This window comes from Alosa sapidissima, chromosome 23 (genome assembly GCF_018492685.1).
Source record: "Alosa sapidissima isolate fAloSap1 chromosome 23, fAloSap1.pri, whole genome shotgun sequence".
Taxonomy (NCBI): domain Eukaryota; kingdom Metazoa; phylum Chordata; class Actinopteri; order Clupeiformes; family Clupeidae; genus Alosa; species Alosa sapidissima.
Window position 1 is genome coordinate 25,613,163 of NC_055979.1, and position 17,367 is coordinate 25,630,529.

The 17,367-nt window shown below is 41.2% G+C and overlaps 1 protein-coding gene and 1 long non-coding RNA gene across 5 annotated transcripts; both read left to right on the top strand.

The window, feature by feature from the left end:
• Window positions 1–863: 863 nt before the first annotated feature.
• LOC121698159 lies at window positions 864–4,501 on the top strand. Its single transcript, XR_006026702.1, has 6 exons — window positions 864–2,115; window positions 2,889–3,005; window positions 3,135–3,234; window positions 3,480–3,555; window positions 3,676–3,799; window positions 4,226–4,501. It is a non-coding gene; the product is annotated as an uncharacterized LOC121698159 (long non-coding RNA).
• Window positions 4,502–7,036: 2,535 nt separating this feature from the next.
• On the top strand, window positions 7,037–16,811 carry LOC121698141 (alcohol dehydrogenase 1-like). 4 transcript variants are annotated; one of them, XM_042079958.1, is made up of 12 exons: window positions 8,571–8,684; window positions 8,788–8,854; window positions 9,034–9,101; window positions 9,250–9,309; window positions 11,221–11,322; window positions 11,647–11,788; window positions 14,485–14,572; window positions 14,663–14,882; window positions 15,030–15,290; window positions 15,685–15,817; window positions 16,216–16,354; window positions 16,446–16,811. In XM_042079958.1, exons 4-12 carry the CDS (start codon window positions 9,292–9,294, stop codon window positions 16,477–16,479), a joined length of 1,137 nt encoding a protein of 378 aa, XP_041935892.1. In that variant the 5' UTR covers window positions 8,571–8,684; window positions 8,788–8,854; window positions 9,034–9,101; window positions 9,250–9,291; the 3' UTR covers window positions 16,480–16,811. The 4 variants fall into 4 exon arrangements, with proteins under 4 accessions (XP_041935889.1, XP_041935890.1, XP_041935892.1 ...); XM_042079955.1 differs by lacking the exons at window positions 8,788–8,854; window positions 9,034–9,101 and adding an exon at window positions 7,037–7,055; XM_042079956.1 differs by lacking the exon at window positions 8,788–8,854 and having other exon boundaries at window positions 8,565–8,684.
• The last annotated feature ends 556 nt before the right edge of the window (window positions 16,812–17,367 follow it).

Sequence of the window (17,367 nt, forward strand, 5' to 3'; positions counted from 1 at the left end):
CCTCTTCTCCTTCCCTTTCCTGTCCTCTCTGGAAAGCCATCACACGGGTCCAGCATGATTGGCCCTGTGTGGAGTACTGTTTGCAGTCCATGCTGCCCTGCACTCCGGGCAATAGGCTCTGTATCAGCCACAGGGGGGCACTAGTGGGTTGTAAATAGCAGAGCCGTATATAGGCTCTGGTAAATAGCCACATGGTTTACCACAGCACACAATGATGCAGTTTGCCTGTATTTTACACACACACACACACACACCATACCTGCCAACGCTCCTGTTTTTCTCCCGTATTTTAAGGTCATCTTCCGGCGCCCTCCCGTTTTGTTATTTCTCCCGGGAGACTCCCGGAATTTGTTTGACCATCAAACTTAATATTAAAATCACGGATCCATTCATTTTTTCTGTTAGTCCCAGTTTTCCCAGGTTGCCAGATTGGGTATGATTATGATATACATCCTACACTTAGCCTACACAATGACTTACTTTCAATTTCAACCCTTTTGTCATAAAACCTGGCAACCCAAAACCCAAATAAGGAAGCGGGTGCACACTGCACAGCCACTGAGTTTCGTAAGCAGGCAGGCTAGTTGAATAGCCTAGTTTTTCAAATTGTTTGAAGAAATGTTGTGATTAACACATCACATTATAACTGTTATTGAGTGTTGTTAATTCACAATAGGCAAATTGTGTCCTCGGAACATTCCAGAATTGAATTGAAACTGCAGTTGGCTCTTAAATTCCAATTTAATTCTTGAATTTCACTTGCAATTGAGGTAGCAAACAGGAAGCAGAATTGCAATTCGAATTGTGCACAACCCTGCAGGTATGACACACACACACACACACACACACACTTACATGGGTGAAAAGGCTCTGAATCAGGGGATATACTGACCGGATATTTTTTATGACATGCAGCATATCAGGAGCATCTTTGATCATATCCTGAGTTTTTAAGAATCAGTGAAAATATTGATTTATTTTGACTCCTGATATGCCAATGAGATATCAGGGGTATGCATACCCAAATCACAAGTCACACACACCATTTCTGGATATCTTTGGGTAGGTCTCCACCCTTGGATAGGCTTAGGCTATCATATTAGATAGCCTAGGCCCAAGATCTGCCTAATTAAGTCACGCATGCCCTACGCCCAAAACGTACCATAAAACATCACTGATAGGCTATTTGCTGTTTGATTTCTATCTAATTTCGGGACATTCAAAAATAGACTATTTATAAAGACTACCTTTTTCAGGTCAAGGCTAGCCTACTTACCTAATTATTTTGGTTATGGTTCAATTTCAATGATATCTTTGAGATTTTATAGTTGCTATAGTCTGTAGGTCTAGCCTACTTTTTATGTATAATATGCATGAGATCTGTTGGAGGAATAAAGTCCACATTTTAAATTATCTGCTTTCCCCTTGTCCCCAATGCTGTCTGCCAAAACGAATTCGGTTCAGCTGGAGTTGCCACATAACAACAATACAAAGTTAAATTTAACAGTAGCCTAAACAATTTGAAGTAGGCCTACATTAAGAAGAATAGCAATAATAAACAACAATTCAATCAATAGCCTATAATGAAAATAAATACATACTATATGCTACAAACCATAACACATAAGAAAGGCTTACTAAACTTGTTAAAGTTGAGCATCTATAATTTCATACTATTTTAACATTACAAGCTTCCTTGTGGGCCAACACAATGGATCAATCATGTTGTAACTTGTCTATAAAACGTGGGTGACTGATAAACCAATGTTGATTTAATTAAGGAACAAGGCTTCAAATGAAACTGACGTCAAACTATATGAGAACCAATAATGTTAATAATCAGAATAGTAGTAATAGCCCACTTGGCTACTATGTTTTGACACTTCTACAAAATCAGTTTGGTAGTCATTTTAATGTAACTAAAATATGCAGGCCTAATAATTTCCACGATTTCTTATGCTTTGCCTCTCGATAAGCGCATGCGCACACACAGCATACCCATCCCCCACCCCTGACTGACTTTTCAACGAACTCCTTGGTGGTGACTTCAACCGTCACTTTTCTGTCATGCATCTGACTGCAAGCTGTACAAACTCTGCCGTCATCATATCCAAGGTAAGAACTACAGTACTTTTGTATGTCAATTGAAAACTGGAATTAATTAGGAAAATACTGTTTTTAGCATTAATGTTAACCAAAACCGTTTGTTAACCGTCATGTTAGAATCAGCTAATGTTTGCTAGCTTGCGAGCTAACATCGCTAACGTTAGCTGCTAGCTGTTAATGTTAACTTTTCCAATAACTAACTTTACCATTGTGTGGAATATCTGGAATGGTAGTAATATCATATTCAACAATAGGTCTGTCTGAGATTTCGTTATGGATGTAAAGTTTTAGTTTGAATGAAATGGCCAAGGCTATCAGGTACGAGTAGGTTAGCTAACCTAGCTATAACTTCTAGAAGCTACATTTATAGTGGCTGCTAATGACTATGCAGGCTAACGTGAACAGGGGGTTGACATACCTCAATATGATGCTGACAAGTGAAGGGATCTTTAGTTTGTGAAGGGTAACGTATAGTGTTATATTAAGCCATCCTTACACCAGAAGACTTGACCAGATTTGGGTAAGATTATTGAAAGATTGTAGTCTTTTGAGTAAAGCTTGAAAGCCAAATCTTGTCAAAGGTTTCTGATGTATGGGTAGCATTAGGCAAAATGTTATTCATTTCATAGCCCTTATTTGGTTGTACCTGACTTGTGCCAAGGCATGTGTTTATTTAAGATGCATGTGAGGGCATTAGTGCTTCAGTGATAGTCTTTTCACGTTATGTGTAAGCTTATTTTGCAATTTATTAATCTTAATTTCCCTCTGTTCTCTGTTTGCAGGCAGTGAGTTCTGAGGACTGCTTCCCTGAGAACACTGAGTGCATTCTGGAATATTCCAAATGTGTGCCACTTCCATACAAAAGAAGTTTCAATCCCGCAAGAGAGTTCACTCACCAGGTAGAGAAAGACAGACAGACACACACACGTAGAATAGCAAATAACATTATAATGTGTGTGCATGTATTTGTGTCTGTTGCTGTGTTTAGTTTATCCCCTTTTTTCACGTGTCTGTTGTTATGACTGTAGTGGGCTCCATCAACAGACCAGGGCAAAGTCGGTCTGTCCTGCTACTACTACATGCTACTTGACTATGTTTGGAAGCCATGGCTGCTGCCCTCAACATGCTGTAAGTGTTTGTGTGTTTTGAATGAGGGCTATGTCACTGTGCACACTCTAATTTGTTTGACAAATGTGCAATGTAATGCATTAATACAGGAACTAATCATCATTATTGTCGTTTTTAATAATAGTCTTGAATTTTGAAGTTTAGCCATGTTTACCATTATGTTGGTGGTAATGTAAATAATGTGTTGAATATATGCCAAACTGAGCATAATCATAATTTAGTTAAATCTTATTTTCTATTTACAGAAACTGAAACCCTGACAAATAAACTGATACCAATAATTAACATTGATGGTGATGGTGGCAAGGATGCCTTCATAAGGTAATTATCATTTTTGTTTGAACACCTGATTGACTTACCAACTTATTTTTTAATGTTTGATTTTTATCTTAAATCAACAATAACATAATGTATAGCAATTGATGTTTTATTTTTTTTTAGGTGCCATCCAGCAAGTCCCAGCCTGGAGCCAGAGGCTGGCACTGCACGTCAGATGGGGGAGGATCTATGCATCAGAAAGGTGGTTGAAGCAAGAAAGAGCTTCAGCAGACAGTGTTGCAATTAGGTATGATACTTTTGGAAATTTTGGTATGGAAAGTATCATACCTATCACTTTTTGATAGGTATGATACTTTTGGAAATTGATCTTAATGCCTTAATTAAAAAAATTAGGAAAAATCCAACCTTTAATGACAGCAATTTTCTTTGTGAATGAATAATGTATCGTAAATAAATAAGTGTTCCTTAAAGGTTGGATTTTCTCTTTTTTTTTATTAAGGCATTAAGATCAGATGCTTTTTAAATGTATGTGTATGCTAAGGTTATATAAACTTATGAGCACAACTGTAATACATATCTCCATTACTTCTAACTATTGCACCTGACGTCTAGGCTGCTATTGTGGGTTTGCTTTTATTTGTCACACAAGCTGAGTTAATTATGTTCACGGACAGGGTCAATTGTAACATATACTTTCTTTCTCTTTTTACAGACACCTGACTTTTACTGCCAAAGGGACCATCAGAGCACCTCTCCCTACCATCTATACCAGAAGAGTACGGACAAGGGCCCAAAATGTTTTAAAGGACGTTGCACGCCCAGACCATGGACTGTTTAAACCACTGTGGTCAAGCAGAAGTCTCTGTTCTCACTCAAGGCAGGTCATTGAAAGGGGGCGAGTGTCACTGCGTAAGCCCCCTACTGCAGGCGAGAAAGCCATGTTGATTTGAATATTGATTGATAAATACAATAAAGGCCATGTAACAAATGTTATTGCCTGTCGTACAGTATATGAATTTTCATGTTAAAGTAAAATAAGTCATTGGGATTTAGCAGGTGTAAGTAAATAATGTAATTAAGTGTATGTAAAATTAATGTGAAATATTATTTAAGTTAAAGATGCACAATAAGCTCAGTGATGGTTATGTACTATCTCACATTTAAAACCATTACATAAATCACCATATATAAATCACATGATTAATTTGAAAAATAAAGGCATAAAGCCTATCGAAAAGCAAATAAAGGCATACACATAAATGCCTGCAAAATTAGCTGTATCTGGCAGTATATGGGCTGTATATGCGTAGTCCCATGTTTGACATATCAGGGGGTATATGGGAACAAGAACAAGTGGTGTCCGGGGTCATATAAGTAGCTAATACTTGAAACATGGATCATATCAGGTGAGAATATGAAGTCTGGATATCTTGCATGTCGTCGCAGTCCCATTCAGGACTTTTGATATGCTCCTGATATGGCAATTGGCACTAAAATATCAGGAGCATATCAATCAATATATTTCCTGATATTACACATATCAGGAAATATATCACTATGAATATTCCCTGATTCAGAGCCTTTTCACCCAGTGGCATTCTCTCCTTCTTTCCTTCCCCTCTCTCCTCCACCCCTTCTCTTTGTGATTGTGATCACACACACGGGCACACACACACCACAGAATAGTCTCACACATATCATACACACATATGCCACAGTCATACCACACACACACAGACACACACACATGCAAGCACATGCACACACACACATACCACAGAATAGTCTCACACATATCATACACACATATGCCACAGTCATACCACACACACACAGACACACACACATGCAAGCACATGCACACACACATACACACATAAACCACACACACACACACACCACAGAATAGTCTCACACATATCATACACACATATGCCACAGTCATACCACACACACACAGACACACACAGACACAAACACACACACACACACACACGATATGAACTTCCAGAGTTCCAAAGACACAAGGAGAGAGTTCTCAGGGAGGGTCCTTTATTTTATTAACTCTTAAACTGAGGTAATCAAATGCAACAAAAACTCATCCATCTTCTTCTTATTCATGTGGCTGGAGGGTGGATGGGCCGTTTTGGCTGATCTGTAATTCACTCCGCTCCTCAGACTTGCTAGGTACAAAACAATATCACTTGCAAAAGTCAAACGGGAAAAATGACAGGCTTGCACAAAGACTTTATCTTCTCACTTCCCAAGGCCTGCTTCCCTTAAGCCCTCCTTACACTGACAGACTTTGGAAAGATTTGCAAAGATTTGGAAAAGATTTGTGAAAGACTACAGACCCTCTCACATCTAAAGACAAGTAGTAGAGTTTTAAGTCACAGACTATTATTTTGCAATGACTAGGGATCTTGCAGGGTCACTATTGACAAGACTGCAACTAGATTCGTTTAAATTATTACCCATCGTGCAATAGATAAACAGGAACTGAAATGATAGCATACTAAACTCAAACTCGTATTTTCGTGTTTCTGCAGCATTGTTTCATGCGTGACATCCCTAACCGATATAGAGTTGTTCTGTCACGTGGAAAAGCCGACTAAATATGAATAAGAAATTACAAATATTATAAGAATAACAAATAGGCTACAGCTGTCACCTACTTTGCCACTTCCTGTTTGTTGTTGGAGAAAGGTCACTATTGGTTTTTATAGTTCACGTCACTATTTGCATGAGCCACGACTAGAAAGACTTGCGATAATATCAAACATGTTTGATATTGTCCTAACGGCAAAACTAGAAAAGGACTGACTCCGACTGACTTAAAACCGCTAAGATTGGCACCTTACACTTAACGATCTAGTTGACGGGAGTGCGCCGCGATTCCAGTACAACTCCCATGATTTCTGTCCGACTTTGGACATTTAATCGCCGACTGTGAAAACAGGCCAAAATCGTACAATGTAAGGCCGCCATTAGGTGCTGTTCAGTTCAGTTCCAATCTAACCATTTCCAGCTTCCAATTAGTGAATGTGCCGACCTCCTTTGTCCTCAGAGCACCTCCTAGCATAGCCCTGGTGGAGTACCGGTATATGCCATCCACAACCTTATGCAAGTGGATCTGGTGACGGTTAGCTTGGGTTACTACAACATACACACACACACACACACACACACACACACACAAATAGCAGCCTAGTCAATAGGTTAGCCCTAGTGAGACCCCAAAAGCAGTTTGGGGTACCACAACACACACACACACACACACAGTTCAACTGTGGAAAACTAAATAAGTATTAAAAGAAATGCTTGAAAATGGGAGTTAGAGAAGGACAGGAACGTGGGCTGATAGTGTAACCGGATGGACTGGATGAGAGTAGGGGTGCAATAATGGGGCCAGGACAATGGGGGAGCTGTGGGATTTGCTGCTGTGAAAGACTGGGTTCATGGGGAGAAGAAGAGTCCTTTAAAAGCTGGGCCTGTTGAAGGCCCGCCTCTTCTTTTTTTGGTCTCCTTTGTGTCAGCAGTGGGTAAGGTGGATGGTGTGCAGTTTGATTCTTTTGTTAGTTTTGAGTTATGTGCTTTTGTGTTTGGTATTGCCTTATTTGATTTTGTTGTAGATATAGAGTGGTTTGCTTTACATTTGCTTTAAGAAGAGCTATTTGTAGTCAGGGACGTGCACAGGAATTTTGAGGAGCAGTTGCTCTGACCTGAAAAAAGGGCACCCCCCCCCAAAAAAAAAAAAAAAAAAAAAAAACTCACGGGCTAAACACGTTTCCCGTTTACCAACAAAACTAGATGCTTTTTCGCAGCCAACCCTGCAGTGATGTAACCTGGCAATAGCCAGATGAATTTCGCTCCGCCTAGCTCCACTCATCCATCTGGAACCGATCCATTGAAGTGTTGCTTCAGAAGGCTGGGCCTAATCAAAAAATGCTTGCATATGATTGAATAAGCCACTTGTCCGTCATCTATTGACGTGCTACTTCAACCACTCACATCGAAGCCAACCTGTGACTCTAATAACAGACTCACAGTCGCTTCTACGCTATGTCACATCTATGAAACTCCCGCCCTGCATCCTGATTGGCTAAACCATAAAGTTGGTTGGAGAAATCACTCTCAATGGAAGAGGTCCCAGATGGATGTGAGTGAAGCTAGGCGGAGCTAAGCGGAACGACATTCATCTGGCTAGGGTCAGGTTAGCAGTGATGTGCTGCCCTTTGCTGCCTCCCTGAATTGTCTCTCCCTCTCCTGAATCCGCCTCTTTTCAGTGGGCACCTTGGCTTCAAACAATAGCCTACCCAAAATAGTGATTTAGGCATTTAACCATTTTGAATAAAATAATTAATGTGATTCATTACATCCATCATTCATTCTTCTTGCTAAAACTAAATGTGAGAAACTAACTATCAGCAGACATGTAGCTTAGTTTGCCTAATGCCTACCAAAAAAATAGTAGCCTAGGCTATGTGATAACGGGCTGCTTGTCTGCAAGCTATCTGTCTGATTATTTAAGCTAAAAGTGACAAACTCAGCCTGGATTTATGAAGATTTTAATTCATTTCATAAAACTTGATGATCGTTCGTTTGTTATACATCACAAACTCACCTTTTCCGACAACGTTGAGTTGTCTCACCCGACAACCGCGACAATCTCCTTCTAGGGCCGCTGCCGCTCATGCAGGCTCAGCTCAGGTGCCAGTCGCGTGCAGCGCTGCAGCCACGTAAAGAGAGTTTGCCCTTCCCCTACTGACTTTCACTTTGCGATTTTTTTTTTTTTTTTTTTTTATATATATATCTAGGCCTACGTGAAATTCTGCATCCACTGTACGATTTATTTATTTTTCTTTCCCCTCGGAAGGGCAACATGAGTCAAGAAGGGCATATGGGCAGTTGCCCGGGCAACCTGAGCAACCCCCCTGTGCACGTCCCTGTTTGTAGTGGTTAATTGAGTGTTAGCATTGAGCCAGAAAGGCCTTAAGCCCTGGCCTCCTTCTATAGGTTATTTTGTGTGTGTTTTCATCTTGTTTGCTTTGTGTTAGTTCTGTTTGTTTGTCCGTGCTAGGGCGGCCGACCTGTGCTGGACTCTGCACACCTTCTGCCTTCCCCAAGTGGCTCAGCCCGAGGTCCAGTAGTGTAGTCCCTGCTGCATGGTGGTTTGTTGTGGCCTTTGTCTTTTTAATTAGTGTAAACTTAATAAAGTAATGATGTATTCTAAATGGTTTTAATGTTAATGTTAATATTAATGAACTTTACCAGGACTGGGGACTGGAGGCTGTAGCCACTGTGTACACCTACTATTGGGTCTTTGTGTGACATTTGATGCGTGGGTAGCTATCAGTAGGCATTGAGTGCTATGTATGAATTTAGTGTGTAGTGTTTGTAGTGGTGTAATGCGTGAACCTAAAATATTTATGCACTTTGAACTTTATTGCAGTTGTGCACTCTCCACGTGAGGTTTATTTATTCCTTGTGACTGATCTGGTGTTATCTTATTTATTCAAGGTCCCAGTGGTGGGTGGCAACCTCTGACTCCTCCTTCCTTCTCCCATGAGCTTGGTTTCAAATAAATTGTAAACATTTTTGACACTTGACTCTATTGTCTCACGTTGGTCGACCGAACCTGCTTACATTAGTGCACGTCCATGTCTGACCCTCCCACCGCACTATAACAGCACTTAAAGTCGAGATGTTCAGCCTCCCTCCTCTCTTCTCTCCCAGAGCCCAAAACTGTACACCTATCCACTCTCCACCTCACAAAACATGGCAACTGCGGGAAAGGTAAGTCATCTCTCTCTCTCTCTCTCTCTCTCTCTCTCTCTCTCTCTCTCTTTCATTGCCCAGTTCACAGAGGACTCTTTGGATGAGTACAGTATATTGTTCCTTGTAGTACTATTGCTGTCCTTAGTTGGGCAAAGGGGTATTCTGTGTAGTTGTCCTGTCATTCTAACAGATTGGGCATAGTCAGACTATCGACTATCGAGCCCTGTGGTCGGGCATTTTGGCCCTGAAAGGAAACGTGTGCGTGCACAGTTTGGAACTACTTCAAGAATCTCCATAGAGTGCTGCTGTACACTGGGTTCTTTACTAGTATAATGATTCCATTTTGTTTTTTATGTTTTAAAAGTTAGCTTAACACTAACACTTTTATGTACTATTCCCTTGTGTGTATGTTTTGTTGTTGTTTTTTTATTATTATTCTTTACTTTTTCTTAACTTTTCTTTGACTATATGCTTTTATTAGCTATTTATGATTGCTTTTGTTTAAGTAACATTGAATGACCTGTGTATGAAATGCGCTATATGAATGAAGTTGACTTGACTTTCTCTCTCTCTCTCTAGTTGCTCTTGTCATCTTTCCTATGCTGAGCTATATTAAGCGGTCCCCCTTGCCCTCGAGTGGTAGTTTAGGTTGTTTAAGTTGTTTTCACTGAATAATTTTAAGAACTATAATTCTATAATTCTAAGAACTACACCGGAATTAACAATATTAAATAAACACTGACTAGAGAGCATTTTAAGCATCTTTCATTTTTGAAGATGCACAGTATATATATTAGATGTGAAAGATTGAGTTTGCAAGAATAAAATACAAACCTGGAGGCTTTCATAAAATAAAATCAAAAGAGATTGTGGGTTTTGAACTTTGGCATTTACAGAGCATGACAGATAAAGTGCACCAAGGTGGTTAATCAGTCACCTCAGTAAAAATAAATATGCAGAAAAGAAAAACAACATATATTTGTGATTCTGGAAAGTGCATAGTACACACAGCCAAATGAAACGCAGCCAACTGGGAGAGTCTGTTTCAGAATGAGAGCCAAACGGACCAGGGGCCCTCAGCTGCTAGATCCATTATGTACTTTTTACCCTCGCTATGTTCCAATCGTGCTGTGTTTCAGTCACAATCTACTACTGTCCTTTCTGACAGGATATATCCTTTGTTTACCACAAAGTTATACAGATTTGACATGCATACTGATTTTCCATTCACTCTTCATCTTCGATCGGTTTAAATTCAAGCAAAATATTAGCCAAATATTTGTTTGGCCATGCCTTCAACTGCAGCATAATGTTTGACTCACCACATGTAAACAACAAGAAGTGGATTGTTTAAACTCAGTTAGACACAAACACACACATAAAGTTCACGACCGGACATTTAAGGGCTATCTGGCTAATTCTGAGAAATAGTTTTGGCTCCGATACTCAGATATTCCCTCCCATTCCCTCTGCACATGAGGGCCAAGAGCTTTCACCAAGGGGCTGGTTTGGGCTCAGAGCCATGTAGTTGAGAGACTAGTGGTGTGTGAAATGCTGTCAGAGTTTGCTGCTGGGTAATATCAGATATGCTGCCAAATGCATATTTCAAAACACCACGGACAGACTATGGCTATCTATCCACTGCACTACTGCAGTGAAGGCTCCACAGATGGTCAGTCTTCAGCAATAAGAAAGTGCTCTCAGTACTCTTGTATAATAGGCCACTAGGATATGTAAACTAATTTCAGTCTTTATGTACATACAGATTTGAGCTAAACTAAAATATAGCATTTTGCAAGTTTCACATACAGTATGGGAACATGTTTGTCAGAAGTCAAAATATGGCTCATGTTCATCCAGAAGGAAAGTCTTGTTGATAGAGAGGATACAGTAACAGCTTGAGTGATGGCTGAAATGCTGTTTTCTCAGGTGATTAAGTGTCGCGCTGCGGTGGCATGGAAGCCTAACGCTCCTCTTGTGATCGAAGAGATTGAAGTGGCCCCTCCCCAGGAAAATGAAATACGAATCAAGGTGAGATCTCAATACAGATAAATGATCAACTTATTATCGTCATTGTTTAGATGATACACCCAGACTCTCAAAACGTTTAAAACATACCCTAAAACATGCTTAAAACATACCCTAAAACATGTTTAAAACAAACCCTAAAACATGTTTAAAACAAACCCTAAAACATGCTTAACACTAGAAACACCAATAATTTCAGAACTACTAGAAATGCTGTAGTGATCATTTTGACTCTTAGATTTTAACTCGATATTTAATTTTTTTGTAATTTTGTCAAATGACCCCTCGCGGTGTAACATTGTTTAATCCCCCCCTTGTTGATTGCAGGTGATCGCCACAGGTGTGTGTCACACTGACCTGTACCACCTGTTCGAGGGGAAGCATGAGGAGGGGTTTCCTGCCGTGCTAGGCCACGAGGGGGCCGGGATTGTGGAGAGCGTGGGCCCCGGAGTCACAGACTTTAAGCCAGGTTAGAAACGTTCTCAGCATTACCCCCTGTCCTCTTTCACAGAGTTGATGAGATCAGATTAGATTATAATAGAAAGTGCCACTGAACATCCCTGTCCGGGATCTCAGGAACTGATGGTAATTTTGATACCATAGATTTAATAGAGATCCAGTCAGACCAATAGTATGAAAAATCAGGAGCAGAGTTTATTTACAATGATGCGCATCAAGGGAGAGACTTCACCTAAAGATCCATCAGCTGCTCTAACTAGACAAGGAAATAGTTAGGGTTTAAATATCCTTCCAGGCTGACGGGAGATGGCGTTGGTCATCCCATCTCAAGTGGACTACACTGAATCAGACTCTGATTAGTGGCAACCTGGCAATCCGGAGCAGATAGCTACTGACGCAGCCATGCAGAACAGTGAAACACTGCAAAGTCATAATATTCCTGCTTATCTCTAAACACAGTCACATACAGATATACACAGGGACAGTACAGATATCATACAGTCATTACATAGAATCATACTTTTAGTATCAATTATCAGTCCGTAGGAGTCGATTGCTGAGTGTGGAGTAACAGTAATTTCCGGAAAGGTACTGGCTTGATGAAATTCATTCTGGACTCTATCCGACCACATAAAGACCTCGGGATACTTCGGTTTGGCTTTAGGGACCCTCTACTCACTACCACGTAAGTGTAATGTTGTTTGGAACTGTAGAAGAGGTATAAAAATAGCGTTTTGTAGCGGTGAAATGACATGCCCGCGTAACTTACAGGCTAACGAGTTTTGACTAAAAACGGTAACATCGAACTTTTTCAAAACACATCCGAATGACATGATTTGGATGTCAACTCAACGTATGTACTCCCAATCATCCGTAAATTGATCTAAAGTGCATTTTACTCCGGATAATTCCTTTAACGGGTGTGCATAGGCACTAGTTACGATCAGTATAAACAATGGCGCAAACAGGATCCTAAACTCTCAGCAGTGGAATGGTGAGCTGGCTGAACTATTCCTGAATACCACAGTAGGCTAATAATTAAAGACAATAAAAGAAATAGCGCGGTGCCTCCACTGTAAAAATACTACACTTACCTTAAAGCTTGTGTATGATGTAGTCTTACAGAATAAAAATATACAATGAATGGGTAATTACACTAAGTTAGTGGTGAATTCAGTTAAAATGAATTGCCAATACACCCAGAAGTATAATTAAATGTAACAATACAGACTGTTTATTTAATAAAGAGCTTCAATAAGAAGACAAAGTTATACAGAACCTGGACAAGACTTGCGAGCAAACAATTCACTCTGAAGGGAGCCTACAACTGAACGTTACGTTAACCTTAACAGACAGTAGCACTAACGGTTCTAGCTGTTACCCTGTTAGCTTAGGCTAAACACCAGTGTGGAGAAAACAACAATACAATATATACAGACAGTAATGCACTGTGTAAAAGGTAACGGTAACACAGATAAACCACCATATGGACACAATATACAATGAGCAAGATAGAATAACCCCCAAGCGCTTTCTGTTGGAGCTCGTTGGTGCACTTTGAGCTCTGTGAGCTGAAGGCAGGGTAGCAACCGCTACAATGCCCGTCCGAACTCGCCGGTCGCTCGTGGCGAAGACCGAGTGTGTGTGTGTGTGTCAGTGTAAGTGTACTCACGAACGAAACGGGTTCACTCCACTCAGCCAAGCCGACGACCGTTGTCCAGGCGCAGACGGGAGGCAAGCAGCTGCCTTGAGCTAGCTAACGTAGCTGCTGGCTATGTGACGCTAACAGTGCGGACGGTCCGCCGGTGGGATAAGCACCGGAGGTAAACTCAGCTCCTTGGGAGGTCGCAGGTCGGGTAGCTCCGGTGGGTCCAGCACCGGAGGCAAACAATTGAGTCCCTCTCCACAGCAGGAGATAACAGGCGTCGAGCTAAGGAGTTGAGGGCCTATGAACAACCGTTCAATGGTCTCCCCAAAACCAGCTACTACCGCAAAGCACACCTTCTCTCTTCACACTGTATGCCCGGACTGACGAGCCATCACCCTTCTGAGGAGATGGAACGTTCACATTCCCCGCGATTTCGCGGGCATAAACAAATAATCATTGGCTGAGTATAAAATTCAAATAAAAGCAAACAAACAAAGACATTTGACATGGCACCTTAGACAAGGTGCTTACATATACAGTATATATTCAAATTCAAGGAGGAGAGTATAGAAGTAGTTTATTGTCATGTACTCATAAAAGGAATTATACGTAATGAAATTATTGTGCTCAAGTGCCAGCTTAACTTTAAAGAATAAACTAAAAATAGTAATTAAAAAAGTATACATCTTGTGTGTATGAGGGGTATGATGTGTGTGTGTGTAGGGGGGTAATGGGGTGTATGGAAGAGCGGGGCGTACCTGTGTGTTGGGGGAGGGGGTATGTTGTGTGTGTGTGTGTGTGTGTTGGGGGAGGGGGTATGTTGTGTGTGTGTGTGTGTGTGTGTGTGTTGGGGGAGGGGGTATGTTGTGTGGGTGTGTGTGTGTGTGTTGGGGGAGGGGGTATGTTGTGTGTGTGTGTGTTGGGGGAGGGGGTATGTTGTGTGTGGGTGTGTGTAGGGGGGGGTGTACGTGTGTGTTGGGGGAGGGGGTATGTTGTGTGTGTGTGTGTGTAGGGGGGGATGATGAATAGTTAAATCATTTCTATTTGTTTTTCTGTAGGTGACAAAGTCATCCCTCTGTTCATCTCCCAGTGTGGGGACTGCGTGTTTTGCAAGTGTCCAAAAACTAACTTGTGTGAACGCAGCTGGTGATTAAACACATAACATAACATAACACAACAAATACCCACACACATGCTAATATGCTGCAGAACGTCACGTCTTGTTGTCTCTGTTAGGACGAGTGTGCGATATGGCATCATGTCAGAGGCGGATTCCCGTTTCACTTGCAGAGGAAAAGTGATCCTGCAGTTCATGGGGACCAGCACGTTCTCCGAGTACACGGTTCTCAACCAGATAGCTGTGGCGAAGATCAGCGACGATGCCCGGCTGGACAGAGTGTGTCTGCTGGGCTGTGGCATCTCAACGGGGTATGGAGCCGCCATTAACACTGCCCAGGTATGTGTGTGTTAAAAATGTTTGACTTTGTCATAGAAGCTAAAGAACCCCTCCTGTGGGTTTTAAGTCTAGTGAGCCAATTGGTTACTTAGTGTAGTTTGTTCATGAAGGAATATTCAAGAGGAAACTCTGTGTGTGTGTGTTTAGGTTACTCCAGGATCTGTGTGTGCAGTGTTTGGTCTGGGTGCAGTAGGTCTGGCAGCGGTCATGGGTTGTAGAAATGCTGGAGCGTCCAGAATCATTGCCGTGGACATCAACGAGGACAAGTTTGCTAAGGCCCGGGCACTGGGAGCCACTGATTTTGTGAATCCAAAGAAGCACTCAAAACCCATCAGTGATGTCTTGTCTGACATGACCAATGGAGGGGTGGACTTCTCCCTGGAGTGTGTGGGCAACGTGGCAGTTATGGTAGGTTGTTAACACAGACATGGTGGGCAAAGTGGCAGTTATGGTCGGTTGCTCACACACACACACGTTGTTGATGTTTAGTGAGGTTCCCCCTTCACTGTACAGCAAATTGTGTGCCTTGATATAGCGCTATATAAATGCAAGTTGTTGTTGTTGTTGGAGTAGAACGTACTTCTGTGCAGCAACAGTGAATAATATGAATGTCTGACAGTGGGAGTTTATGGGACTTGTATTAGAGCTTGTGAAGACTATAACATGAGTCTATGTTACCTAGAACATGGGTGTGTGTGTTCCCTAGAACATCGGTGTGTGTTCCTTAGAACATGAGTGTGTGTTCCTTAAAAGATTGTGTGTGTGTGTGTGTGTGTGTGTGTGTGTGTTCTCTGTCCTGCAGCGCAGCGCTCTGGAATCGTGTGCGAAGGGCTGGGGTGTGAGCGTTGTGGTGGGCTGGACCGACATGGCCGACTTCTCGGCCCGGCCTATTCAGCTCATTGCTGGGAAAACTTGGAAGGGCTCTCTCTTCGGAGGTGAGACGTTGGACTGGCAGCCATTGTTGTTTCAGCTTTTTGTTGTGCAATAATTCACTGTTTCTCATCACTTGAGAACTTAATCACTCTTATATTTAGGAGTATGAAGTTTGTTTGCATTTTTTGTTACACTGTTCAATAATGTAACCACTGTGAAAATAACATGCAATCTTAGCTGGCTATAGGCCTATACCTATTTTCTTTTCTGTCTAATATGTCTGCCTGTTGTTGTCTTGCACGCTCTTCCCTGTTCTGTTTAAGTTTGCACATTGAGTTTGGATAAACATAATATCTGTGCACTCATTGTTGTAATAGTCTGACAATTAAGGCTAACGACTTAGACTTCTCACCTTTTATGTCTATGTTCACTGTGTGTTTATGTGGTTTTGGGCGTCTAGGGTTCAAAAGCAAAGACTCAGTTCCTAAACTTGTTCTCGACTACAAGTCTGGGAAGATCAATCTGGATGAGTTTGTGACCCACAACATGCCATTGGAAAAAGTCAACGATGCCATTGAGCTCATGAAAACAGGAGGATGGTAACTGCACATATTGTTTATGTAGTAATTCTATCATTAGGACCAGAAACTCTCATGAACTACCACTAACCTCTGCTCTGTTCTGTTTCAGCATCCGCACTATCTTGGACGTGTCGCCAAAGTAAAAGGCCAATGACCAGATGGATACAACTCCCGTGTGAACTGCCAGGCAACTATCTTGCTCAAATATGACTACATTTAATGTTTAGGTCTGGCCAATCAAAGCCTGCAAATAGATATCTTCATTCATGATACCCTATATAGTAGTAAAACTTGCTGTCATACTAAGTAAATCATAATTCACAGTTGCAAACCAAATCCACTGAATTATATTTCACCAAGTATGTAATGTATGTGCTGCCTTTAGAGTTAAATTTTAAGCAGCCTAAGGTGCTCCAACTGTTTTTGCTATTACTAACATTTGAACAATACCATATTAAATTACTCTCACAGTAGACTACACTCTCAGCAACATCTGTTATGTAAGAGATGAATGTATCTGAGACTGGGATTGTTCAACGCCTAACACACAAGGGCATGGGTTAAAGAGAATTACACTCCACAGAAATATCTGAGGACATTGACTATTACATAGGTAAAATATAATAGTTTCATGGTGGCAACAAAAATTCAAGATTCAACAAAATTCAAGATCTGGCTGATGCACACCGAAGAGAGGCATCTAGGCCAAAGTGTCCTTCAGGCGATTAAAAAAATGTTTTAAAGGTACCGCTGAGTGTGGTCAACATGTCGTCAACTACATTAAACCACAAGTAAAGAAATGAAAAAAAATATATTGCTGACACGGATCAGTGAGATCCAAATGATAATACATGAGTTATATTTTTTTGTGTGTTACTCTTGCGTCTCTCTTCAAGGGAATTTAAAGTTGAAGCACAGAGGGCTTCATGGAATCTTTAAACGCAAACCTGAACAAATCCCTCCAAAATATTTCCAAAATGATTTCCGTCTCAAAAGTATTGACCTACTAGGGTGGTATGACGCCCTTGTCA

What these genes read in the sequence shown, in the direction of transcription:
- LOC121698141 (XM_042079955.1), top strand. An exon ending in ACATGGCAACTGCGGGAAAG is followed by an intron (nt 9,310 to 11,220) that starts GTAAGTCATCTC and finishes CTGTTTTCTCAG; the next exon opens with GTGATTAAGTGTCGCGCTGC. An exon ending in TGGGCAACGTGGCAGTTATG is followed by an intron (nt 15,291 to 15,684) that starts GTAGGTTGTTAA and finishes TCTGTCCTGCAG; the next exon opens with CGCAGCGCTCTGGAATCGTG.